This window comes from Mastomys coucha, unplaced genomic scaffold (assembly GCF_008632895.1).
Source record: "Mastomys coucha isolate ucsf_1 unplaced genomic scaffold, UCSF_Mcou_1 pScaffold1, whole genome shotgun sequence".
Lineage (NCBI taxonomy): Eukaryota > Metazoa > Chordata > Mammalia > Rodentia > Muridae > Mastomys > Mastomys coucha.
Window position 1 is genome coordinate 57,374,372 of NW_022196891.1, and position 27,911 is coordinate 57,402,282.

The 27,911-nt window shown below is 43.6% G+C and overlaps 1 protein-coding gene across 2 annotated transcripts in view; it reads right to left on the reverse strand.

Annotated features, from left to right (window-relative positions):
- Tnn (tenascin N) overlaps nt 1-27,911 on the reverse strand; it is a 69,167-nt gene that overhangs the window by 10,299 nt on the left and 30,957 nt on the right. For both annotated transcript variants that reach the window (XM_031342207.1, XM_031342209.1), the window contains 11 exons: nt 27,066-27,329; nt 24,819-25,082; nt 22,691-22,954; nt 20,360-20,623; nt 18,775-19,038; nt 14,670-14,933; nt 11,556-11,686; nt 9,594-9,726; nt 9,004-9,155; nt 2,412-2,508; nt 1,361-1,528 (listed from right to left, as the gene is read on the reverse strand). In XM_031342207.1, the coding sequence (XP_031198067.1) occupies nt 1,361-1,528; nt 2,412-2,508; nt 9,004-9,155; nt 9,594-9,726; nt 11,556-11,686; nt 14,670-14,933; nt 18,775-19,038; nt 20,360-20,623; nt 22,691-22,954; nt 24,819-25,082; nt 27,066-27,329 (2,265 nt within the window). The remainder of the gene's footprint in view (nt 1-1,360; nt 1,529-2,411; nt 2,509-9,003; nt 9,156-9,593; nt 9,727-11,555; nt 11,687-14,669; nt 14,934-18,774; nt 19,039-20,359; nt 20,624-22,690; nt 22,955-24,818; nt 25,083-27,065; nt 27,330-27,911) is intronic.

The window sequence follows — 27,911 nt, forward strand, 5'->3', positions numbered from 1 at the left end:
CTCACTCACTCTTCTCTCTCTCTCTCTCTCCCCTCTTCATGGCCCCTGCCCCCAACACCAAGCCCCAAGCCCAGAAACCAGAAACCCACCTATCCTCTGCCCAGCTATAGGCTGTAGGCATCTTTATTCACCAATCAGGGATAACTTGGGGATCAAGGCTACATGTGTTACTTGGATCTACATGCAGATTCTCTCATTCCTGGCAACAACCAGACCCTGAGGACCAGTATTTAGCATTACAGCACATAGCAAAGGGCCAAACCTCAACATTTTCCATTCATAGTTGACCATTTCAGATCATAACCCCAGATCTCAGAGATCCTTGAGGACACAATTTTGAGATGACCTACAAATCTTTTGGAGTACAGAGCAATCTGTTTGCCTTGGGTTAGTCCTCTATTCCTCCTGGGTACCCTCAGATGTGGCAAGCCCCTCCTTTTCTCCCATCTGTGCTTGGCCCTCTGTCTGAGCCAACCCCACCCCCATGTCCTCCAGGAAGCTTCCCCTAGCCACTCAGGTCCTTGATGTACCCACCATTCCATTCCTTAGCTCTTTATTTATCATACCACTTGATCTGCAAAAGTTATTCTTCTCTTTCTATGTGCTTCCTATACAGTCAGCTAATTTTGCCAGTAACACATTTAGACATGGCTACACCAAAGTTGGAATCAGATCAAAGGCAGAGAAGCCATAAATATCATCTTTAAAGTATCCGTATTGAAGCAACAACCACAACCACACCATCCCCTCTTAAAATGTTTGTCAGTATAATCCCAGCAGTTCAGTCATGATGTTTAATTGTGTTTCATTCACTGTACAACTGAATATATCACCCACTAGCTAAAATCCAGTGAGCATCTAATGGAGACTAAAAGAGTCCCTCCTTTGGCTAAACTACTCATCTTTGTGTTGTCCCTGTTGTGTAAGTTAATGAGATCTAAAGTTCTTACTGCTTGACTTAGTACTCTCATTTTTCTGTCTTAATTCACACCAAAATACCACAAAATGTTACAATAATAACACACACACACAAGCATAACCATCACACTGTGTATGGAAGTTCACTGAAGGGCTCAGAATAAAATTGCTCAGAAATGTATAAAACAGCCTAAACCAGGGGAGAATAAAAGGAGAGTCAGGTGCCAGAGAGAGAGCAAACAAAAAACAATCCAGTTTTATGGTTAAAGTTTGTTCTTACTTCCTTTACGCTCAAGCCCCTTCAGAGAGCATGACCTCCATTGTTAGCAAAGACACCCAACCTCTGCATACCAGTATCCCACAGCCCACATCCACAGCACATGCAAACCAAGCCTTAGCTGACGGTAACAAGGAGACTACCGGAGTGAGACATCTCTCTTACCTGCTGTGCCTCTGTATTTCCCAACCGACAACTTGTACCTCTCTTTGCTGGATGCCACTTGGAAGAAGTCATATACAGCGTAGGCGGATTCATTGAAAGTCTGTAAGTCTGCCCTCACCTCATACCGAGTGGTAGTGCCAGTGGTGAGATTATGTAGTTTATCAAGTCCTAAAAACATGGAGTGGAATTCAAATAACCAATCAACTCTTGTGTGTGAGAGTTCTCACTGTCTGCATCTGAGAGTCCAGAGATAAAAGTCATCTCAGTATTTAATCTTCTCTGCTAATAAAGAGCTTTCCCAACTCTTTCTCCCGGGGTGCTAATATTCTCGCCCTTATTTCTTTGGCATGGCATGCTAATGACTTCATGGAATGCCAGCAGGTAGAACAGAGTGTATAGTACTGGGGTAATCTTCTCACTGGCTCTACCTCTCCAAAGCAGTAGCAGGCCCCTTTTTTTTTCTGTCCACACATCTCACAAGTAAAAGAATAAATCAAGTAGCTACTCATCTTCAGCTCTCAAAGGGGACTCTGTACCTCGCTACGCACAAGCCTCATCTACTCTAGCAGACACTGAATACCCAGATCCGATTTTTTTTTTTAATTTCGTATTTCCCAGTAGATGTTTTATTGGCTACTTAACTCTCTGTGAACATCTGCTCCAAAAGAGAGCAGAGGGAAAATGGGCAAAACTAAGGCCCTTAAAGCCTGGCTGTACAGCAGCAGAATTACAGGAACTGCTAGCACATCCTCCTAATGAGAGCCTGGGATCCAAATCAATCAATTGTCCTTCTACTGAAGTTATATGAAATCCAGGTTCTGCAAAGATTCTGTAGAGCTTAGGTATGTAGTAAAAGCCACTTCGGGTAGTCCTATCTCTTCACCCGTCCTTGCTGTGCAAGACCGTTCCCAACAGCATGGCAACACAACAGTGTACCTGTCCCTTGGACTGCTCCTTGAAAATGGGGAGCTTCCTTAAATGACCTGACCAGCTTATCAAGAGGGACAGAATCCTCCCACAACCCCACCTTCCTGACGTTCAGAGATCATACCAAGCCAGAACTCCTTCATGGGATCCCCAAAACCTTCTACATAACTCCGCCAACGCTTGAAGAAATCCAGCTGCCCAGTGTTCCGTCTCTGGAAGACCTGAGAAAGGAAATGAATGCTTTGCTCTACCATTGAACAGATTTTACTGGGGGGCAGAGAAATGGTAGTTTTATTTTCCAGGTGATCCTGGGAGGCAAGAGAGTACCATGGACCTGTATATACACTGACTTTACAATAGTACATCCTAATTCTTTAGAAGCAATTTTTATTTATATCTCAGTATATTGAGTATACTGTCTACTACATTAATAAGAATTTTAGGTAAAATATATATTCCAGGAATGAAAATATATAGCACCTAACAGAGAACACTTCTACCCTTAAGAAATTTTAATCCTAGAGCACATAAAAACTTGGGAGAGCTGATGATATATTGTTAGTAGTTGGTTGTGTAAGACAGAAGATTCCAGATCTTTGCTGTCTATGGCATACAATCATCAACCTCTCAACTCAATTGGAGCATGATCTATATATATGCTGTCTTTTATCTTCTACATAAATAGTTTGAAAGCAGGAATTATTTTTATTCTCAAGAATCCTAATATAGCAAGTATTTAGTATTTATGGAACAGCAGGAGTTCACCCAACAAGTATTTATTGAGCATCTCCTGTGTAGTAGAAAACACACAAGGTGATGGCCAAAATGAATAAAATAGAAATGGTTCCTGTCCAAATGGAGCAAACATTCCAGTAATAAGATAGACATGAGTTAAGTAATCAAACAAATAAGAATTCGTTAAATCAATAATAAGAGCTATGAAGGAAAGATACAGTGGGGCTGCATCTAAGCAAGAGCCAACAGGACTCTCCTAGAAGTATCAGAAGTGTGCAGGCTAGGCAGGAGCAACAAGAAGAGAAAGGAAGGCTCCTGACCCTGGTTCTGGGTGCTCATCACGAAGGACTAGGAGAGGAGGCTGGAAAACTCGCAAAGGTCAACCCTGGGATTGGGATTCAATTTGGTTGAAGATGTTGGTCCACTGTAAAAAGCAATGGTAAATTTGGAAGGCTGTAAACAGGAAACAGAGGTTTCCCCAGATCCTGCTGGCAACAGTGTAGAGAATAGCCTGGCCAGTGGTCAGAGTGGAAGACATGGTAACCAGTTTGAAGACCACTGCACTGTGCTGTTCACAGGGAATGGTAAGCTAGACAAGAAGCTACCCTGAAGGCAGACAGATGTCGGCAGAAGGTAAACTTGACAGTCAGGATGACAAAGGGTGTCAACACTGAGAGTTCACGAGCACACGATGAGTTGGTTAGTAATTGGGATTCCAGTCCAAGTTTTTAGGACTTGAAAAACTACACAACCCCACCAGGGTTGTTCTGTAGGAGTTTTGATTGCAGAACTGGGTAACTATTTACTCAGCTGTTCTTATAGAAGGAAGATTCTGAGAGGGACAGCTTTTGGAACCGTATCAAGCTCACTTGGGGACACTGTGTGAGTTGGGAGTTTGTTTGTTCTCCTTTCTTTTAGCTGTGCTGGGAATCAAACATAGGGCCTTGTGCATGCTAAGCAAGTCCTCTACTACTGAGTTACATCCCTGGTCCAGTATTAATTCTTTCTGAGGTTTCCTGGTAAAGAAGGGTCTCAAATCACCAGCAGAAGGGGTTAGGGTGCTGACAAGAGACCTAGGCTTGGTCTTTAAGGTGGAATGTATCCGGGGGAAATGGCAGGAGTTCACCAAGTCCTATTTCACTCTCCTTGTCCCAAAAACACAGGACGTTTTTCAGCTTCCTTTGCAGTTAAGTTAAAAAAAAATATGTGACTATTCCTAGGCCAAAGGCTGTAAACAGGAGGTCCAGAGTAGGTGGGGTTCTCCACACTGTCTTCCACTGACATGCACAGTGGTAAAAGCCTCATGTTGCCATGGCCCAGCCACAAGATGGAAGCAACCTGAACTGATGAGATAGCACTCAAAGCGACTGCATGAGTATTATTAGAGCATGGGAGTGGGAGGGTGGCTTGTCATTGTCACTGCCGTGGAACCATGCTGTCCTAATGAACACAGAGATCCACTGAGACTCCCAAGTGAAGGCACAAGGGGAGGAGGCTGCCATAGACAAAGAAAGTCAGACCTGAGGAGAGAGGAGCACAGAATTAATCCTTGAAGACCTCCAGTATGCTCATAGGCATGGATGATTTCATTAGGGAGAGAAGCAGCAGCTATGGATATAGAAAGAAAAGTAAAAAACAATGTTTATTCACAGAGAAATAGTGGTCAGTAGTACTCAGTACTGATGAGTGGTGAAGAGATGTAAGATCAAAACTCCCTGGGATATCGTGACATGGAAATCCCTGGATACTTCAGCAAGGGCTGTGTTAGAAAGAAGCAAGAAGCCAGGCTGGGATGGGCTGAGAAGTAAGGAAAATGAGAATTAGAGATTTGGTTCTATTTCAGAACAATGAGCAGCTCAGCTGTTTTGTACACAAAAAAAGATCTCTACTCAGGAAGAAAAGGCCACTTCCCCCTTAGATTAATCAGACTCCTTTATAGGAGATAAACTCAAAAACTTTCCTAAACCCAAACACACCTGCAAACAGTATTGAAAAGAGTCATGTGTATTATGCCACGTGAACTTGAGACCAAGCTCAAAGCTGTTGTGGCCCACTCAGCGATGATTAGCAACCACTTGCCAAAGTCTAGAGTTGTATGTCTACCTGCATTTCCCTTGTACGGATCTAAGGTAAGAAGCCCCAACATGAAACTGAAGCCTTGGATTTGGTAAAGGAAACCTAATTAATGGTTGTGTAATCTTTACATTTTTCTCTCCGAATAAGAAGAGCTGAAGTCGCACGTGGCCGCTCTCCACTAACTCCCGTCAGCACCACAACAGCCTTGTGGCTGAGGAGGTGCTGAATAAAGACACCCACGGGAAGAGAATGTTCCAGGCTCCAAGTCAGCTACAGACACTTCCTGGCGTGGAGGATAGTGAGTCAGTCGTTTTGGTTTCTGATCTCATCAGAGAGGAGTGGGGAAGAGAAGCCTGCCACAGAGATTCTGGGAAGGCTAGATGGAATGGTACATTTCCTCCAAAAACATCCCGTAAATGGGCATAAGCTGATGAGAAGAATTTAGGGAAAATCACAGCAAGCCATTACACACAGTAACACTGTTAATTAGCATGCTGTTCCTAGCTCCTTTGCCCCGTTGCTCCGTTGCCCATTTATTAAAGCTTCCCCCACTTAGTTTGATTTTTTTTTCTTCTATTTGGTTGGGTTTTTTCCCTTCATTCTTCATTTATTTGCATACTTAACATAACAACCATTTACAGGACATCTAATGAATGTTGACTCTGAGAGAAAAAAAATAACAATGCCATTTTACAGATGGCAAAGTCCAAGAAGACTAGCCATATCCACACAACCATTTGGTGGCTCAAACAAAGCTAATGGCCAGGCCAGTCTTTTGGTCAGAACGTTTAGGAATCTAGCTTCCCCAGGCCTACTTCCTCGGTAGTATTTCTAAAGGCTTGGATGATTTGTTTCCTAGTAAGGAGCCTGTGTCAAGCTGCTCTCAGATTTCAGTGCAATCTAGGCTGGACATGTACTGATATTTCTTATGTGTCTGTCCACTGTGTTAAGAAGCATTTCCACCACAAGGCTGGGATTGATTCTGAGCCTGCTTTTCTATAATGAAATATGCGATACCAATTTTTCTATCTTCAGTGAGCATGTTTGGCCTCAGGGTTTTGTTGTTCTGTTTTGCTTTTTAAAATGCCCCAGTATGTCCAGGCTGGTCTCAAACTCGAACCTAGCCAAGGACAATCGTGAACTTCTAATCCCTTTGCCTCTGCCTCCCATGTGCTAGCATTACAGTCATGTACCATCACACTCAGTTTTCTGTGGCACCAGAGAACAATCCCAGGACTCTGAGCATGCTAGGCAAGCACTTTACCAATTAAGCCACAGCTACAGCCCCAAGCTTCACTTCTCTGAACTGTCAAGTCAAGGGATAACTAGGGCCCACGACCTTAGAGCTTAAAGTCTTCAGCAAGGTCAGCAAGTCATACAATAGCAGAGTCTGGCACATACAGATAACAACACGTTGTTATTATTGCTTAATAATTGTTGATTTCCATCATATTATATCATATTTAAGTGTACTGACCCACACAGATAATTTATACATCTTGATCAGATGGCTTTGATCGAGGCTCTTAATCAATTTTGAGACTTAAATGCTTTACAATGAACTACTTGAAAAAATAGTAAAAGGAAATAAATCTTGAGAGGTGGTAAAATATCTATGTTGGGTTTGACAATCCAGCACTGTCATTGTCATGGAGAAGTTACCTACTGTCGTGACCAGCTACATCAGGAGAGGAACGTCAAACTTGCACTGAGCTGCCTGTGGAAAGAGGCCCTGGTGCAGCCCTTAGACTTTCAAGATGGAAAGACTTGAAACTTTTAAGTGTTCCCTGATGTTCTTTCCAGCCTCCTCCTGGCCGTCTGGGTTGCCTTGGGGGCAAAGTCCTTTTGCCTGTTCATCAAATTAGGTGCCTGCTGCCTGGACCAGAGAGTAACGTCCATAAAAGGATTTTAAAAGCTCAATAGAAGCCTGGGTTATTTTTAAGAGGCAGAAGACCCTTGAACCAAATAAAACCTCAAAACAGTAAGTGAAATATATAGTAGAAGTTTTCAGGACTCTATATATCTTGCAGAGCCCCTGGCTCAAAGGAGACCTCTGTACAGTCTGCATATATTACCTACTGGAGGCTGGGGCAAACAACACAAGATGGTGTGGGGATTCAGTAGTTCTACAAATGACAGTGTTTCGGGCAGGCTCATTTGTGTGGGTATACAGAAAGCAAGTCCCTTGAAGTCAGAGATTCATTTCATTTGTTCTTTCCTGGATGGTTAGTCTATGTCTGACACACAGTAGGTACTCAATAAATATTTGTACTCTATATCATGGGTTGTGCAGAGAGAGACAACCACTACCACCTCTTCTTCCCTCCATCTCTCCGTCTCCCTGTCTCTCTCTGTATCTCTGTGTCTCGGTGTCTATCTCTCTGTCTCTCTCTACCTCCCTCTGTGTGTTTCTTTCTCTGTCTCTATGTCTCTCTGTCTCTCTCTGTCTCTCTCTGTCTCTCTCTGTCTCTCTCTGTCTCTCTCTGTCTCTCTCTCTGTCTCTCTCTCTCTCTCTCTCTCTCTCTCTCTCTCTGTCTCTCTCTCTCTCTCTCTTTCTTTCTCTCTCTCTCTCTCTCTCCTGCCCTAGATAAATGGTTCCTTCCCTGTACAAGCTTCAATTTCAAAAAAGGCCACACTAAACAGTACAGACATCCTACCAGTGGTCAATTACAGGCACAACTGTGGTAAATTGGGCTGTGGGCCTGAGGGAGCTGATGCTCAGATACAATGGTGCTGATGAAAAGCAGCAGGCACAGACCTATGGGGCTGCTTAGGTGGGAGACCTCCCATGTTACAATCTGTTGTGTTATTTTAAAAATCAAGAGTTTCTGCCATCCAACCAATTGTTAGATGAAACAGACTTTCCATTATTCTTCATCGTGGGCAGACACTATGTGCTCTTCATTGCTGCTCATCAGATAATATCATTTTACCTGTGGCTGCTCAAAAAAATATCTGGCTTCCCAGAGCCCTGAGCAAACGTGTAAATGAACATAGCTAGACACTGTGAGATCATGCTTTCTCTCTCCCACAATTGGTTCCAATGCACAGCAGGTGAAAGCTACCTATCATTAGAGAAAAATAAGACCCTCAATTGGCTCAAACACAGGGAGAAGCCAAGTGAGAGAGAAAGAATGAATAATCCACCTGCAGTCTTCAAAGATTCATCATAGAACCGAATCAGCAAGCAATGAAAGAACTCTCAGAGTGTAAGGAGTCAGTGGCCCAAGAAAGTAAAACTTCCTGGCAGACTGGGACAGCATAGACCCAGCCCAAGCTTCCCAAGCTCTGGCCTTACTCAAATCAAAGTCCTAAGATTTTGTTTCTGTCCTACAGAGCCAAGGTGTAGACCAAAAACCAGAGGCCCTAGTTCAAAGGACTGATTCCCTGAAAGAAGCCATACATTTCCATCCTGTGTGACCTGACATGAGCCATCAGGAAGACCGAGGATCTGGCAGATGTGACTCCTGGAATGTGGCTCCAGCAATGTCACTGACATGTGTGACTGACTCAACCAAAGATCTTTTCTCTGTAAGCTTCAGCTTCCCTCTTTGCAAAACAAGAATGATAATCCTCTCATACTAAATTTCATGTGAGGGTCGTGTTTTTCAAAATGCTTTGAAAAGGGTAGAATTTAGGAGCAATACACATGTCTGGCATTATTAAATGATGCTAAACTCATAGTCATTAGCTCTGGTTTAACCAAGCCTGTTCTGTGACCAGTGTTAAGCCCTAAATTCTCTCATTGCAATGGGGCAAGATCTCTACACAGTTACAAGCCATCAAATTTCCTTCCCCCATGGGCAGAGAAAAAAATAGGACCTCCAGGGAGCAGCTGTGACCATCTCCCTGGGCTAAGAAACAAGATGTTCCATGGAGCTCCCCCGAGCACCATTAGGACTCACAATCCAGCCGCCTCCGTCGGTGTCCATGTCGCAGTACACTTGCATGGGCCGGCTAGCATCGCCATTGAGGTAGATGGTGTAGAGGCCACTGGCAGCATTGGTGTTCTGCTGAACCTGACTGCAGTCTGAGGGGTGTGGAAAGCGGGCATCCACTGAGACCAAGCAGAAATACAGTGTTAGAAGGGAAAGAAGAAGAGGCATTGTAGCTTTAGCTGTCACAAAGCAACCCACTTGGTTTGGAAATTATTTCATACCCTCCTACACTATCTTGCTTTTTCCAATTCTTAGCTCACATATTGGTCATGGAACATGATTTTAGAAGGAAGGCGAGCTGGCCATCACTCTGCTCCCAGCAAACTCTGCAAATGCAGCTTCAAGTTAGGCTTACGTCCCTCGTTGTCCTATGTCAACTTCCCTAGGTCTAACACTCAGCCTTCCCCACCTCCCTCTTGAGTCTTGTCACTGTGGGGGTGAATTTGTCTGCAACCCAGAACCCCATTTTCATTTCCCCATAACTCCATGCTCCTCCCTGTCTCCTCCAATGCTCGCCCTCTATTTATTGTCACTTAAAGGGCTAGATTCCACTTTACCTGTAGAAAGGGTGGTAGACACACTGCGGCTCCGCTGATTACCTTTAAAGGCAACCAAGGAAACAGGGTAAGTGACGCCCTGTTCCAGGTCTTGCAACTCAAATCTCTGCTGGCCTCTTGGGAGCTCCACCTCCTACAACCAAAAGAGGAAACAGTCAGTGAGCAACTCAGTTTCTCTTCCCAGCACCCTGGGCATCAGCAGCATTTCCAAGCGTGACATTAGAAGCTCTCCCAGTGCTCAATGGCTGCCCAGAATCCCAGTGAATGTCGGTCACTTTTGTGGAGGGCCACAACATGGAGAGTCTGCACTGCTAGCAGGGCTAGCTGAGAACTGAGGCTATGCATGGCCACCACAGGAGCACCAGCCAGGTTGCCTAGGGACTTGGTCCTTCAGATAGCTGGAGAGGCACTGACTATAGCAACTGCTATCAGCAGTAGGCTGACAATGTTTGATTAAGAACATGTTTGTAGAAAGAAAGCAAACTGGCCATCATAACTGTGAGACACAGAAGTAGTTGGTATTTCAAGAAATCCTGAATATGCCCTACTCACTCTATAAACACTGGACTAAACTCTCCAAGCCGGACAGATGCACCCATTGTAATAATGAGTAAGTCAATGTGTTCTTCTCTTTTTCCTTCTTATTTCTTTTTTATCTGTTTGCTTATTTATTGCCACAGAGAGAAAAACAATTTTCTACTGGCCAAGTTTGCTGGACTTCAGAGATTCCCGAGGAAAGCTAGCCCTTAAAATAATAGTCATCTATTTATTCAGTAGATTTTTATTGGTGGCCTGGAGTGTGGCTGCACATACCTCTGACCCAGCTGCTTTCCAGACTGAAGCAAGAAGAGTTCAAGCTTGAAGTCAAACTCAACAGTGAGTAGTGAGAACTTGTCACAAAATAAAAATACTAAAAAGGGCTAGGGACATAGTTCAGGGGTTGAGCACTTGCCTAACATGTACAGGGCCGTGAGTTCAAGCCTCACTGTTGCCAAAATAAATAAAACAAAGAAAATATTCGCATGCTAAGCACTATCCTAAGTGCCTTAGATACAAAAACCGTCTCAGTCCTCCTGGAACTTAAATATATTAAGCAGGCCCAACAATTTACAGAAGAGGAGAAGGAGGAGGGAAAGTCCGAGAGAAGGAGAGGGAGGGGGAAGGGAAGTGGAGGAGAAGGAGAAGGGGGAGGAGCAAAAGAAGCAGGAGGAGGAGTCACACAGAAGAAGGTGCAGCAGGAAGAGGTGCAGGAGAAGCAGGAGATACAGGAGGAAGGTGGTGCTGGGGGAAGTACGGGAGGAAGTGCAAGAGGAGCAGGAGGAAGTGCAGGAGGAGCAGGAGGAAGGGCAGAAGGAGCAGGAGGAAGGGCAGGAGGAGCAGGAGGAAGAACAGGAGGAGCAGGAGGAAGTGCAGGAGGAGCAGGAGGAAGGGCAGGAGGGGCAGGAGGAGCAGGAGGAAGAACAGGAGGAGCAGGAGGAAGGGCAGGAGGAGCAGGAGGAAGAACAGGAGGAGCAGGAGGAAGAACAGGAGGAGCAGGAGGAAGAACAGGAGGAGCAGGAGGAAGGGCAGGAGGAGCAGGAGGAAGTGCAGGAGGAGTAGGAGGAAGAACAGGAGGAGCAGGAGGAAGTGCAGGAGGAGCAGGAGGAAGTAGGAAATAGCAGAGCTGACAGTGAAGCTTGATGATACAGAGCTTGCCTAGTATGCAACAAGACCTTGAGTTTGAGCCACTAGAACTTTAAAAGAAGCAGTAAAAAAACAAATGAATGATCAAACAGAGAATACACACAGCCAGCAAATGTGTAGTAGTTAGGAGCAGGCACAGAGGTTAGTCCCTACACAGAACACGGCGTTCACAAATAACTGTACTTAGCAGGTGGCCAATCAACAGGTCAAGCCAACAAATTGTACTACAAGGAGGCTGGAAAGAGAAGGCACCAAGAGAAGTACGAGAAGTCTTCATACCTTCACAGTGCCATTTGGGAACTGGTAGGTCAAAATGTAGCCATCAATTCGAGCAGAGGGGGGCATCCAGGTCAGAACGCCACCAGAGTGTGTCACACCAAATGGACGAAGATTTTTGGGAGGGTCAATTTCTGTAAATGAGAAGCCACATAGTTATTGTTCCTAAAGCATGCACAAGTTTAAGTCATCTGTCCCATTTCTCAGTGGGACATTGAGCCTTCAAGCCGATGGCAATCCTGTTCTCGCTCAGGGTCTCCTTAGCCTTCGCCTCTAGAAGTACAGACCTGTAGAGGTCAAGAGGATCTAGGAATAGGGCGTTGAGTAGTCTCTAGAGGGAGGAACTCTGGGCCTCGTTTCCTCAGGAGATTCCCAGAGCAGTAAATATGAGCAGTCTAATTTGGTAATAGGTTCTCTATGGTGGTGGAGCTTCTCGAGTGATTTGGAAAGATGAGAGCCACAGATCACAAAAGGTCCTGCACAGAGAACCCAGGGATCACTCAAAGGCACCTACCTATCTGGAGAGGCAATGAAAAACTGACATGCTTCTAATGCCTAGCACTGAGAGACACCCCCCCCCCCAAGGACTTATATACTGAGATTAGAAACCACAATGTGTAAGGGTACTTGGGATAAATTTAAGTTAGTATAAAATACAAAAGTTTATTTCTTAAGTATGGCCTTCAGTATATATCCAGTACAAAAATAAGAGATAGTTTTTATATATTTAAAAAGATAATGGGTGCAGTCACTCATGCCTGCCCTACCAGCAGTCAAGAGGTCGAGCCAGGAGGATTTCAGAAGGCTTGATGCCATAGACCTTCCTGTAAGACTCTTTCTCAGAAACAGAAGGGGAAGGACCCGGTGGCTAAGGGTGCAGACAAAGCCAGAGGGAATTCACAGGTGTGTGAGCACACACCAGAATGCATGCATGGGGGTGTGAGCATATACCAGAGGGTCTCCATGGGGGTGTGAGCACACACCAGAGGACGTGCATGAGTATGTATGTATCAGAGGGCATGCATGGGTGTGTGAGCAAAGATCCGAGGGCATGCACAAAGATGAGCAGGTACCAGAGGGCATGGACCAGTGTGTGAGCATACACCAGAGGGTGTGCATGGGTGTGTGAGCACACACCAGAGGGTGTGCATGGACGTGTGAGCATACACCAGAGGGCATTCACGGGTGTGTGAGCAAAGATCCGAGGGCATGCATAAAGATGAGCAGGTACCAAAGGGCGTGGACCAGTGTGTGAGCATACACCAGAGGTGTGCATGGGTGTGTGAATACACACCAGAGGGCATGAATGGGTTGTAAGCAGACACTAGAGGGCATGCATGGGTATGTGAGCATGTACCATAGACCAGGAAAACAAAAGCTCAGCAAAAACACTAATTCCCCCAAAACTTGTCAGAATGTTCATATTTTTAAGGAAATAAGATATGAATGGAAATTTCCACTTTGAAGGAAAAAAATCATAAAAGGCGATTCTAATTTAGAAGTTCCCAAAAAGACATCTCCAGGCTATTTTCTACCCAGTAGCATTTCAGCTGAGAACTGAATTGTAGTATTTTAATAGAAATCAGACAGCTGTTGTTTTGAATTAGGTTGTTTTCACAAATTTTGAGTCTCCGTAATATCAGCTTGGTTTGATTGTGTAAAGCATAACATCTGGCATGGATCATTCTCTATCCATCACACAGAGAGACTGAATTTCCTTCAGAATTAAATCAGCACACAACTATTAACATATTTTGAGGCAGTTTCTGCCTCCTCTTTGATTAACCACTGTCCCCTGGCTGTGGATTTGGGATGTCTGACTTGGTTAATTTCCTGTTTCTATGAAGCAAGAAGATGGTAACTTTGTTGTTGCCTTTAAAATTTAGAAAGGTGAGGCTAGCGAGATGGCTCTACCAGCAGGTGATTATTTACCACTGAGCCTAACAACCTGACTTTGATCCCAGAACCTACGTGAAGGAAGGAGAGAACCAACTCCTGGACATTGTTCTCTGACTTCCACATGTGTGCCGTGGCAAACTCGTGCTCATGTGCAAACGTACATACACAGAGAGAGAGAGAGGAGGTGGAGGGAGGAAGTGAAGGAGAGGGGAGAGAGAGGGGAAGAAAGGAAAGAGAGAAATGTAATGTAATTGTTTTAAATTGGGGGAAGTAAAGTAACGAGAAGATAAATGGGGGAGAGGAGATGAGTAGGGAAGAAGAGTATTGGGGAGATGAAGAAGAGGACAGCGGCCATCCATGGCCTCTAGGAGCCACACAAGACTCTAGGAGCCTGGAACTAGGGTTTGGTTTTTAATTTGTCTTTTACACATATTTCTAATGTGATTTTTTGTTTTTGTTCTTAGTATATTTTAACATGGGGGGCAGTAATGCTAGCTAATTTTAACTAATAAAAAACGTCAAGAAATTTAGGGCACCTCTACTGACCATAGAGGAGATAAATGGACCTTATTCAGAATGCCCAAAGGGACCACAGACTTTGGGTCCCTTGGAGCATCAGTTCCTGTTTCTTTCTTCTCCCTACAGGAGCTTAGACCCAACCAATTTCTAACACAAACCAGGGACAGAGATCCTGGCATCTGGCTTCAGCCAATAGGCTAGGGAAGAATAACTTAAACAACCATGTATTATGGTGCCCTCGGTCATACCTGACCTGTCAAAGCACTACCTGAGAAAGAGAACTATGAGGCTGAAGAAAAGTCTCAGTGTGTAAAGTGCTTCACATGCATGCATGAGAATCTAAGTTCAGATCCTTACTACCCAAATAAAAAGCCAGGGACAGTAACACATATTTGTAATCCCAGGGCAGAGGAGGCAGAGACAGATCCATTGCGCTTTACGGACCAGACAGCCTAGCCAAATCAAAGAGAGACCATCTCAAAAAAATAGTATGGACAGTAACTGAGAAAGACACCTCAACCTCTGACCTGCGTGCCGACGAACACATGCACATGAACATGTAAACACAGACAACATACACAAACAAGGTTAGTGGAGAACCACTCTGGAAAACATCTTCAGATAAGCAACCATTCCTCCTCCCTCCCTCCTTTCTACAGAGGAAGACTCACTCTTGGAAAGACTGAAGTATCATAGTACCTGTTAGGGCCTTGGTATTGGCCTTCTTGCTCTCCCGAGCCCCCTTCTGGGCCCACACATGAATGGTATATTCCATGCCTGGCTTCAGGCCTGTCAGGATGGTGCTACTCTGATCCTTTGACACTGGAATCTCCTTGGTCTCTCCATCGGCAGAGGTGTAGCGCACCATGTACCTGTCAATGTTAGCTCGCACCGGGTCCCAGGAGATGGTGGCTGTATTCTCTGTCACTCGGTTGGTCACCAAGTTCTTGGGGCTGTCAATTTCTTTTTTAAGATTTAAAAAAAGACCTTGAGTTTAGAACCATGAAAAAGCATCTCACCACCCTTGCCACAAGAGTTTTCCTCCATTCAAGAGAGCTAATAGTGGTATAATTATTACTGGCATAATTTTACCGCTAATAGTGGTATAAATATAGAAACAAGGCAAATATAGTGCCCCATTCCTGCAATCCCAACAGTTCTGAGGCCAGAGGGGCACAGATCCAAGGACAGCAAGGGCTACATGGTAAGACCCTATTTCAAAAATTAAAAGAAAGGAAGGAGGGAGGGGGGAAGGAGGAGGAAAGGAAAGAATGAAGGGAGGGAGGGAGGGAAGAAGGAAGGAAGGAAAAGAAAGAAAAAAAAGAAAGAGAGAGAGAGAGTACTCCAGCTTCCATTTTTCAGGGTAACAAGGTGCTGGACATCACAATCAACAGAGCCATGTCTTCTCTACATTTATCCCTCTGGAAGTGTTCTGTCCTTCCCATTCTCATCAGTACCACAGTGAAAATCAGAACTAGCTAAGCCACTGAAACCATTGTTGAAATAATCTCCTGCACACTCTCCTTTGCAGCTACTGTGCTTCACCAAATACCCTCTGGCCCCTTGGCTTACAAAAGAACAGTGAAGATTCTCTTCCCTATTTCTTGTTTTCAAACAAAGAACTCTCTACTCTGAATTTTGAAGTTTCCCACCATCTCCAGGGCTTTCTTCTCTTCCTCTCTCTATCTCTTGATCTTTCGTATTTTCCCCTCCACCATCAGTCTCAGAAAGTCAATATCAAGGATCCCCCTTCTTTTCACATTTCATGCCATCTCACTATAAACCAGAGAAGGATCTGTGTATTTCATCTATGTTGAAATACACAGATCCACCTCATTCAAGCTCAGCTCCATCATGGCCCTGCACCATACCATCAAATCTGCTAGTATAGGTCACTAAAATGTTCTATATGGACAACTCTCTAATGAACATGGACATCCTCAGTTTACTCAGTCTTTTCATTTTGTTGTTTGTTTGTTTTAATTTACTCAGTCTTTGAGTGACATTATACAGAACAGATCCATTCCATTCTTAAAAGGCTCTCAGCTCTTGGCTTCCATAGTTTCATACTCTCCCAATGTTCTTAATTCACTGGCACCTCTGCCTTGCCTCTTCAGCCTTTGATTGCAACCTTCATACGCTGGAACATCTAAAGATTGGATTGTATGTTCTCTCATATTCTCTCTCTCTCTCTCTCTCTCTCTCTCTCTCTCTCTCTCTCTCTCTCTCTCTCTCTCTCTCTTTCTCTCTCTCTTTCTCTCTCTCCCTCTCTCTCTCCCTTTCTCTGTCTCACTTTTTCTTTCTCCTCTCTTCTAAACTCTTTCTTCCTTTTTCTCTTTCTCTCTCATCCTTTCTCCCTCCTTCCTTCCCTCCCTCTCTTTCTTCTTCCCTCCCTACCCATTTCTCACTAATATGATCCTACCATACCTGTGCTTTGAAGTACTTACTGGCTGCTCTTGTGGAACAAGAGAACAGTTCTAAGCCCTTGGTTTGTATGTACTAGTGCAGATCCTCTACAATGCCTGGCTCATCCCCACTATGTATTTGTGGAAGTAATAAAAGCAAACCATGTATTTAGCAAAAGAATGTCACACATACTCCAAATTTAAATATTTAAGTCTTCATTGCCTCCCTGAAGAAATAAATACCTCTCAGTCTCCTTTCTCAAAAAAAAAGAAAAGACAAATAGTGCCGCAGTCTTTCATAGTGCTCAAAGCAGACACAGTCATACTTTGACTCTTTATTTTTCCTTATTCCATGTCTCATCAATCAAGTACAACTGTTCCTATCTACAAAATATGCTGTCAGCCATCACCTTCTCTGTGTTCCTATTGCTGTCACCCCTCCACTGTTGCTAACCAGATTTTAATAGTAACTCCTTTACTGATCTATTTCTTCCCTTGTCATCTCTTCAACTTATTCTCACTGTGTCCTGAAAAAAATGTCTTCAGATGACTACTGCGCTGTGTCTCTAATCTCTAGCTACAGCACAGTTCCTCCTTCAGGCATCGTGTGCTCCTGTGTAACCTGACGACTCTGTTCCTTTCCATCTCGCTCTCTCACCTCTTGCTCCAGTGATACCTATCTCTCCCCATTTCTCAATCATCTCATTACAGACTACAGTCCTGAAATTACTTATACCAGAAATGGCTGGCTTCTCCTCCACATTGGCCAACACATCACCGAGCCATTAGGCTACTGACAACATGAAATGTGGTTAGTCTGACCAAGTAATTGGCTTTACTTATGTTTATCTAATTAAAGTAGTTGGGTTTGGGGGGAGTGGTTTTGTTTTATTTTAGTTTGGGCGGGGAGGGGGCAATTTAACAGGGCAGTGTAGCAGAGTTAAAGCTGAGTACGTGGCCATCCATCTGAGGACCTCATTCTTCAGGCTGCCCTATCACTGGGGCCAGGCACTGTATCTTGGATCTTAGAAAGAATTTGAGAACTGATGCATGGAATGTTCCTGCCATGCCCTCCCCTTTCCAAGGCCTCTTTTCAGAGGCTGGAATGCAGATGTATGTTCACCAAGTAAACGAATACAGTTCCCTAAGGGTGACAGATACGCAACAGATAAGGAACCTGGGTCTCCTGCATAGAGGGAGTTACCATGTCAGCCCTGAGCACTTACACTCTGTTATTCTGTATAAACTATGTTGTTGATCATCATTTCTCTGGTACATCTGACCCTATGACCATCTCACCCCATCTAATCACTATACCTTCCATTCCACTCTTCTCTCAACCTACACCATCTTGATGCCCCTCGTAGAGCAACTATAATTTAAAGTTATATATTTTCCTTTTTGTCTATTGCCTGTCTCTCCCACTGGCTGTCAGGAGAGCACAAATCATACCTAGTTATTCATCACTCCATCCTTCATGCCCTTAAAAGATGGTGATGAAGCATTAGCTTCACACTAGACATGGGGCTCTCCTGCTTCCCATAGGTGACGTTTTTAACTTTATACCACATGGTTTCTATTAGGAAAGAAGTTTACATGGAACAGCTTGCCTCAACACAGTTCTTTAATCCAGTAATTTTAGAACTTTTATATTAATTTCACATTAGTTCCTAAAATCTTCAGTAGCTGGGGAACATTAACAATTAAGGGCATATGCTACAGGAAAAGTTTCAAGGCGTTAGGGGGACTACTCGGCAGAGGATCTGTTACTGTTCTTTGTTCTCTTTGAAAATGAATGGGAGGTTTGGGTTTGGGTTTCTTTCTTTCTTTTCTTTCTTTCTTCCTTCCTTCCTTCCTTTCTCTTTCTTCCTTTCTCTCTCTCTTTCTTTCTTTTACATCAAAACCCTCAGTAAGGTCTTAAGAAATAGAGCTTTCAAGAGCAGAGCCCTCACTAAGGGACTGATGCCTCCACAGGAGTGGGGCATCAGTCAGCTGAGATCTAGGCTTCAGTTCAAGACCTTGCCTTCTCTTTGTCTTATGCGTTCATTTGTCCATGTTTGTTATGATGCAAGACAACCTAGACACTGGGATTCTTCTCTACAACTATAAACCCAAAATAAAATAAAATAAATGTTTGCTGTTTACAATGTTGCCTTGTCTCTGACAGGTGCTATGTATGTCAGAGGAAATGGGTTAAGGTGCCAAACTGAAACAGTCCAGTCTCTGAGGTCACAGACCCCAAAGCACCAGTGCCATCACACAGCAGTAATAGACACATCTCTATTATTAACCCAGCCTGTTCATCCCTCACCTCCTATCTTACATCAGTGTAAGAAAAGAAAAAGAGCATTTGCTCTTCTGTGACAGGCTTGATATTCCCAATGAACAGCATCCATTACCTGTAGGGGCCTGGGTTTTGGCCTTCTTGCTCTCCCGGGCCCCCTTCTGAGCCCACACTTGGACAGTGTACTCCACACCTGGCCTCAGGCCAGTCAAGACAGTGCTGCTCTTCTCCTTCCTCACTGGAATCTCCCTGGTCTCTCCATCAGCAGAGGTGTAGCGCACCATGTACCTGTCAATATCAGCCTGCACAGGGTCCCAGGAGATGGTGGCTGTATTTTCAGTCACCTGATTGGTCACCAGGTTTTTGGGGCTGTCAATGTCTACAAGGAAAAATCTTAGTCAGTATGTGCTATTGGGTCAGCAAGATGGCTCAGTCAGTAGAGATGCTTGCACAAGTGTGGCAACCTGACTATGATCCCTGAAACTGTAGGAGAGAACTAACTCTAGAAAATTATCCTCTGATCTCCATACATGTACCATGTCCTGTGTGTGCCTACGCACACACACACACACACAAATGATGATGGTGGTGGTGGTGGTGGTGGTAGTGATGATGATGATGATGATGGTAATGGCAACAAGAAATCAATATGTACCATTAACAGGTTCAGGGTGCAGAAACTGCTAGCTATGGTGACTGGTGAGTTTTCATTTCATTTTCTGTTGTTTTCTATCTCATATACTCTATTTTGGTGGGCTTTGTTCATTTGCTGTTTGTTTCTTATTTGTCTTCACACATGCACATCTCTTCCTAGGAATGCTTCCCTATCCACATGGAGACTTCAACCAACCACAATCAGAAAACCTAGTGTATGAGTTCTACTAAAAGTTCAAAAAAAAAAAAAAAAAACCTAATTTCTCATTCATTTAGTAAGGACTATCAAGCCTTTGCTCTATATGCGAGGCATGCAACAGTCAACATACAGAGATTCAAGTTGGAGACCTTGGTTTTACAAACAAGTTTGTGTCCATTAGCATGACAGGAAAGCTCTCTTTACTGTCATTAGGATTTATCATTTATAGTGACAAAATTGTTTTATAATTAAAATATGATTTGGATGTGGAGAACCAAACCTTCACTTGTGACAGCAGATGTAAAATCTAGAATCTTAAAGTAAAATTTAATTTTTTCATTTTCTCATCTTATTCATGAAAACAACATCTCTAGCAAGATATCCAAGCACTTGGAAGAGGAATTGCACACACAACCAGCTGAGCAGCTTGGAAATGGTTTGCAGAGAACATAGACCAATGGTTCTCAACCTGCGGGTTTAATCCTTTCACAGGGGTCACCTAAGACGATTGGGGAAAAACAGATATTTATACTATAATTCATAACAGTGGCAAAATTATAGCTATGAAGTAGCAACAAAAAATAATTTTCTGGTTGGAGACCACTGCAACATGAGGAACTGTATTAAAGGGTCGCAGCATTAGGAAGGTTGAGAAGCACTGGTCTAGCACATAAGGAAACCAGTTGAAAGAAACAAGGGATGGTGTGTGAAGCTGATCATACAAGAAATAAAGCTGCTCTTCCAAAACTCATCAATACCCATCTGTGTCACAGGAAGAAATTAAAACTTGACTTCCCCTAAGCTTGGCATGGCAGCCATCATACTGCTAACCCATGCTGTTCATTACCTGTGTGACCTTCGGTGTTGGCTTTCTTGCTCTCCCGGGCTCCTTTCTGGGCCCACACTTCAACCTTGTACTCCACACCTGGCCTCAGGCCTGTCAGGACAGTGCTCCTCTGTTCCTTCCCAATCAGAAATTCTTTGGAGTCTCCATCAGCAGAGGTGTAGCGCACCACATACCTATCGATGTCAGCCTGTACTGGGTCCCAGGAGACACTGAGAGTAGTCTCTGTCACCCGGTCGATCGCCAGGTTTTTGGGACTATCAATATCTGAAAGGAAAAGCACTGGTCAATAAACACTAACTAGGGTAGACACAGAGACTAAGGTCATTGTGCTTGGGCTGAGTTACCGATCTTAGAGTTTTCGACCTCATATGTGTATTGCCAGTATGTGGTCTCATAGACAGAGACCACAATTGGACTCTTGGATCCTCAGAGAGAAAGAATGGGACAATGGGAGGGCCACCAAAGCCAGTTTCCTTTTGCATAAATGTGACCCTTAGACTAGGTTATAAGATAGGTCAATATTCTGTGTATACTTCACAAATGAAATCCTACCTTCACCAGCTCTCCATATGTCTTGGTGAAATCAAAGATTTCACTGGTTTGGGGATTTTTAATTGTAAAACAAGGGTGCTGTCAACTCAGCAAATTCCTCGGAGCAAAGAAAGAAAACAAGCCCTTATTCCCCCCTAATGGGCTTATAAAGCAGTATATACACTATGGAAATATACTGGTATATATAATACAGTGAAAAATAAACGATCAAATAAGAGAGTGATTCAGAAATTCTACTCCTAGGAATTTATGTCCTGGAAACAAACTAGGAGACAAATGCTATGGCACAATGCACAATTTCACAAGTGACAAATGGAGAAACAAATTGTTATATGGCCATACAATGAAACATACACTAATGATAAAATTTAGAATGGATTCATGCTACAATGAGAAAGATCCTGAGAAAGAGTGTTTCATGAGAAAAGTGAATCACGAAAGGCCACATGAAATATGACATACATCTATAACAAGTCAGAAAAGCTTCTTTGTGGAGTGAACAGAAGTTGATGACAAAAACTGACAGCCAGTCACAGTTCAGAGAACAAATGTCTGTGGAGGGCTCAGCCACAAACATGACATCTATATCCCACACACCCCGGCTTGGGGACCATTGACAAAGAAGAGACAGTGAGACTGTAAGAGCCAGAGTTGGAGAGGAACTGCACAAAAACAAAACAAAACAAAACAAAAAAATCCAGGGTCTGTGGACATGACTAGACCACTGTAATCATGAACTGCCAGCAACATGAATAGGAGAGGACTCAGGGCACCCCACCCCCAGATGAGGAGCTATTGACAATTGACAGGATCTGGAAAAGGGTCTTTAGGGGTATGGTAGGTCAACCACAGATGGCCCCACACCCATGAGTGTATGGGTAGTATAAAGTGGACTTCATGGGTTATAAAGAAGAAGGAAGAGACAACAACCCATCTTGGGAGGAGGTGGGGAGAGTGGGGAATGATCACAATGCACTGTGTGCATTATGAAATTCTTAAGAATTAACAAAAATACACTTTTATTTAAAAAGACACATCCAGAGCAGAGACCTCCACAGAGACAGACAGCACTTGTTACTTAAGGCTGCAAGGAATGGGGCTGGGAAGCTGCTGGTGAGTGACAGGAGGTTCCTCGTGCTGGTGATGTCACTGAAATAGTGGCAGTCATTGTGCAATTCTGGGACATTGTCAAGAAAATACTACATCCCCTGAACGGGACTCTTCAAGAGGGTGAACTGTAGTGTGAAAAGGCATCTCGGGAAAGCTGTTCTTGATGAAGAGGAGACACAGATGGAAAAGCTGCAGAATCATCAGCTGTTCATAGATATAATTAGTCACAGGATCTTCAGAGGAGAAAACACAGTACTCAAGAGGGCTTCTTTTCTAAGAAAGCAATGTCTTTCTCTGTCCCAAAGAAAGCACAGCAAAAGCCATTTATTTCAATAAAGAATGTGGCTCACAGATTCTAGCATATGCCCTTTCTTTTCAAGAGGATCCTTTTGAGACTGACCACAAAGGAAATACACATCTTGATAAACAGTGGGTAGATGTGTCAATCACCATTAACCTTCAAGAGACAAAAGAAGAGGAGAATATGGGGTCCTTACTTTGAACTAACGTGTTAAATAGCATGGAGGGATGGTGTGGGTGTTGACAAAAGTGCACCACTCTGGTCTTCTACGATCATTGGTTTCTTCCAGAATCAGAGAAAGAATAGCAAGTATCCATCCTGAAGCTTACCATGAAATATGTCACATCCTCAGGCTACCATGTCCATACCTGTGGGAGCCTTGGTGTTGGCCTTCCGGCTGTCCTGGGCCCCCTTCTGGGCCCACACATCAACCTTGTACTCCACACCTGGCCTCAGGCCCCTCAGGACAGTGCTGCTCTTATCCTTTGACACAGGCACCTCCTTGGTCTCTCCATCAGGAGAGGTGTAACGGACCATGTACCTGTCAATGTCAGCCTCCACTGGGTCCCAGGAGACACTGAGAGTGGTCTCGGTCACCTGGTCAGTCACCAGGTTTTTGGGGCCATCAATATCTAAAAGAGAAAGAGCTGATCAGTAAGTACTAGTAACAGGCTCCAGGAAGTGAGACCATTTGGCCCGGGGGCTGGGAGAGTTTCCAGTTCTTAAGGTTTCTCTATATTGTATATGCATCTTCAGTGCTTCATGGACAGAGGCCTTGCCTCCATAGCTGAACTCAGCCTCAGAGAGACAGCACAGGACAGTGGAATGAACACTGCATCCAAAGGGACTGTGTTCTACCTTAAGAGGCAGAGCTGAGGGGCAGGGAGCCCCTTGAGTTCCATTCAGCAGACCAAGAACTTTATCTCAACTCTGCCATCAGCCTGGGTAACTGGGTGATAGCCTGACCACTCTTCTCATTTGTACATGTGGGCCTGGGTTAATAAATTAGAAGATACCTCCGTATTGCGTGAGTACTTGAGAAATGAAACCCACAAGGTATCAGCTATGTGACTTATAGAAACCACTCACTTCATGGAACTGAGAGATTCTCAGACTTGAAGATGTTGACTCTGTCCTGCTCTACCAATTTAGCCAATACCTCTAAGGATGAAGTGCACATACAAAATAATGCTCATTCGTCACGAGTCAGCATATAGAATCCTATCTCAACTTTTCTCTAATAGATTAGAATTAGAATTGACAGATGATTCTGAAATTCTACTCTTAGTTACATAACTAAGAAAAGTGATGGCATATGTATGCAAAAACTTGTACACAGAAGGATGGGAATATAGAGAACCACTGGCCTAGCATGGACCAGTTCTTAGGTTTGATCCCCAGCATCATACACACACACACACACACACACACACACACACACATGCACACATGTACACACAAAAATATATACAAATATCCTTATAACATTATTCATCATAGACTTTTAAAAGTTAAATTAATCCAAATATCAAACAAGTAGCAAACTGAAAATCAAATGAGCTCACATGTACTATGAAATACTAATTTACATACTGATATGTGTCACAACACAAAGAAACCTGAATGAATGAGATTTCATCAGAGGCCGTATAGATGATAAATCCATTATAAACAATGTCCAGAACAGAGAACTATAGAGACAGACAGCCACTGTTAGTAGTGTTGGAGAGAGTGAGGTTGGAAACTGACTGGCAATGGCTGTGAGTCTGAGCTTAGTTCTTTATGGTGGTGAGAACAGATTATAGTAGTGGTTACAGAACTCTGTTAGTCATCTAAATTAATTGAATCATACATATTAAAAGGTGAATTTCAATATGTAGATATCTGCTAATACAGTTGCTCTCACAAAATGTGTAAGCAGAGACAAGTAGGCCTTACAATTACCAAATACGGAGTAAAAATGGTACGATCCCCAGAATGAAACACAGCACTCAGGAGAGGATTTACCACTAAAAAAGTAACATCTCCTTGCTCAAAGTGATCACAGTGAAAGCCATTTTCCTAAAGTACTTACCTCACAGACAGGAACATACATCTCCCTTCTATCTTTTCACTAAGAGAAATACTTTGAGATTAAACACAAAGGGAAAACAGAGTTGGAAAAACACTGGGCAGAAGTCGCCTGTCACTCTTGGTCAGCTCCAGCCTGAGATCACACCCAGGGCCTTGCTGGTGCTATCCAAGCACTTACTGCTGAGTTATATCCACAACCCATCATCATCCTCCAAGAGGCTGAAGTGTAAGGCTGAACGGGAGGTCTTTATTAAGAGACGTGTGTCAAAGGCACTTAGAGATGGTGCAAGCTATATGAAAATGATCTGCCGTCCTGATTCTCTCGAAATCATTGATCATCACAGTGGTGAAAGAAACCCAAACATGACTTCCCATAGGTGTAAGATGATAACTGCTACCTTCTCAAGGAACAATGTCCATTACCTGTCGGGGCCTTGGTGCTGGTCTTCCTGCTCTCCCGTGTCCCCTTCTGGGCCCACACGTCAACCTGATACTCCACACCTGGTCTCATGCCTGTCAGGACGGTGCTTGTCTGGTCCTTCCCAACGAGAAATTCCCTGGTCTCACCATCGACAGAGGTGTAGCGCACCACATACCTGTCGATGTCAGCCTCTACTGGGTCCCAGGACACAGTGGCAGTGCTCTCTGTAACCTGCTCAGTCACCAGGTTTTTAGGGCTGTCGATATCTAAAAGGAAAAGCTTGATCAATAACCACTAGTAAGTCAAGTGTGGTGTCTCACGTCTGTAATCCCAAGTGCTCAGAAGGCTGAGGCCTGGAGTCATGAGATCATGAATTTGAGATCAATATAGGCTGCCCAATAAGATTCTGTCTAAATTAGTGATTCTCTGTGAGCCACAATCCCTTTGGAGATTGAACAACCTTTCATAGGACCTGTCTAAGAACAACAGAAAACATAGATATTTATATTACTACTCATAACAGTAGCAAAATTAAAGCTATAAGGTAGCACCAAAAATAATTTTATGGTTGTGGGGATCATCACAACATGAAGAACTGTATTAAAGGGTTGCCGCATTAGGAAGGTTGAGAACCACTGGTCTAAACGCACCACACACACACACACACACACACACACACACACACACACACCACCACCACCACCACCACACCACACATGCGCATAACAGACACAGCAGACATCATTCAGTCTGGTCTAAGCATTCATTCTTGTTCTTACAATTTCTCCCATCTACTATACTGGTGTTAAGTTGATTCATGGACAGAGATCTTATCTCCACAACTAGACTCTTGGATCCTCAAGGAAGTAGCCCAGGACAGTGAAAACATTCCTAGCCCAGTGGCCTTGGAGACTTCGACTGCTAACTAAACTCAGTCTCCTCACCTGTAAATGTGGATTTGAGATACACACACAGTAAGATGCTTCAGTATTCCATGAGTGTTTCCTGAGTCAGACACTATGAATCCTACTTTATGTGAATTATAGAAATCATGTACTCCACTAGATTGAGGATTCTCAGCTAGGAACAAAAACATGGACCCCTGCTCTTCCAATACAACAAATTCTTCTCAGGACCAAGTGAATGAAGACATTTGCCCTTGTTTTTGCTTGTGGGTATGTAAAAGGGCACAACCACTTTGGAGATTACTTTGGCAGGAACTCAAAATTAAATATATAGGATTAACAATCCATTTCTAATACATCTACCTAAGAGAAATGAATGCTGCGGTGTTATTACTCATGATGGTTAAAATGTGGAAACAAACCAAATAGCCACCGAGACAAAGCAGTAAACAAATGTGTATACCCATACAAGGAAATATTAATGTTAATAAAAATAAATGTCAATATATGTTATAGCACAGATGAACCTGAAAACTATGTTTTGTGGAAGTAGTAAATCACAAAATGTCACATGCTGTGTTAGTCCATGTATTACAACTGTCCAGAACAGAGAAATCTACAACAGACGGCTGTTGCTACTGATGGGAGGGGAAAGAGGATGGGCAATAAATGGTAATGCATGTCATGTTCCTTTATTGTGATGACAATGTTCTAAATAGTGCTAATTGTTGGGCAATGTTGTCAATATGTAATACTAATTGCTGAGCTGTATACTCTAAAGACTGAATTTTATGTATACACACATCTTCGTAAAGGCTATTCTTTGCAAATGAAACAGAAACGGGAAAGCTTTGAAATTACCAACTGTTGTTACGTATGTTATGTATGTACTGCAACTCTAGGACTGTCAAAGTGGAACACATGGTCCTCAAAGGAGAATCTACTCACTAATAGAACTATAAGTTCTCCTATTCCGAGGAAAGTCCAGCAAGCACCATTGTCCTAAAGCTCTTAGCTCTCAGATCCTAAAGCATGTGATTCTTTATGTCATTTCATCTTCAAGATGAAACAATTCAGTGTTTGACAGAGATGGAAATGAACAATTAGAAGAACTGTGTGTTTATGTGAACAATCACTAAACTTTGTGAGACCAAACTATGAGTCCATATTTCTGGATTAAATGTAAAGGTCATGTGGGGATAGTGTAGGTGTTATGACAAAAGTATACCTCACTCTGCTCTTATACAATCATTGTTTTTTTCCAGGATCAGACAAAGAATAGCAAGTATCCATCCTAAAGTCTACTATGAAATGTGTCACATCCTCAGGCTACCATGTCCATACCTGTGGGAGCCTTGGTGTTGGCCTTCCGGCTGTCCTGGGCCCCCTTCTGGGCCCACACATCAACCTTGTACTCCACACCTGGCCTCAGGCCCCTCAGGACAGTGCTGCTCTTATCCTTTGACACAGGCACCTCCTTGGTCTCTCCATCAGGAGAGGTGTAACGGACCATGTACCTGTCAATGTCAGCCTCCACTGGGTCCCAGGAGACACTGAGAGTGGTCTCAGTCACCTGGTCAGTCACCAGGTTTTTGGGGCCATCAATATCTAAAAGAGAAAGAGCTGATCAGTAAGCACTAGTAACAGGCTCCAGGAAGTGAGACCATTTGGCCTGGGCTGGGAGAGTTTCCAGTTCTTAAGGTTTCTCTATATTGTATAGGCATCTTCAGTGCTTCATGGACAGAGGCCTTGCCTCCATAGCTGAACTCAGCCTCAGAGAGACAGCACAGGACAGTGGAATGAACACTGCATCCAAAGGGACTGTGTTCTACCTTAAGAGGCAGAGCTGAGGGGCAGGGAGCCCCTTGAGTTCCATTCAGCAGACCAAGAAATTTATCCCAGCTCTGCCATCATCCAACTGTTGGTAGACAGCTTCAGGCAACTCAGCTGCCTGTCTCTAAGCTCTCCTCACCTCTAAACTTATCTAGAGACTCTTCTCTAGACTTTGAGGTACTACTATTCAACACGAACATCTATTTTCATCAATTATTAACTTTGTTTTAATACTTGGGCAAGTTGCTTTACTGTGTTCTGCATTTGTAAAGTAGAAAATTTTACAAGTGTGTGTGTGTGTGTGTGTGTGTGTGTGTGTGTGTAGTTAGTTATGTCAACTAAGATAAAAAAAAAAAA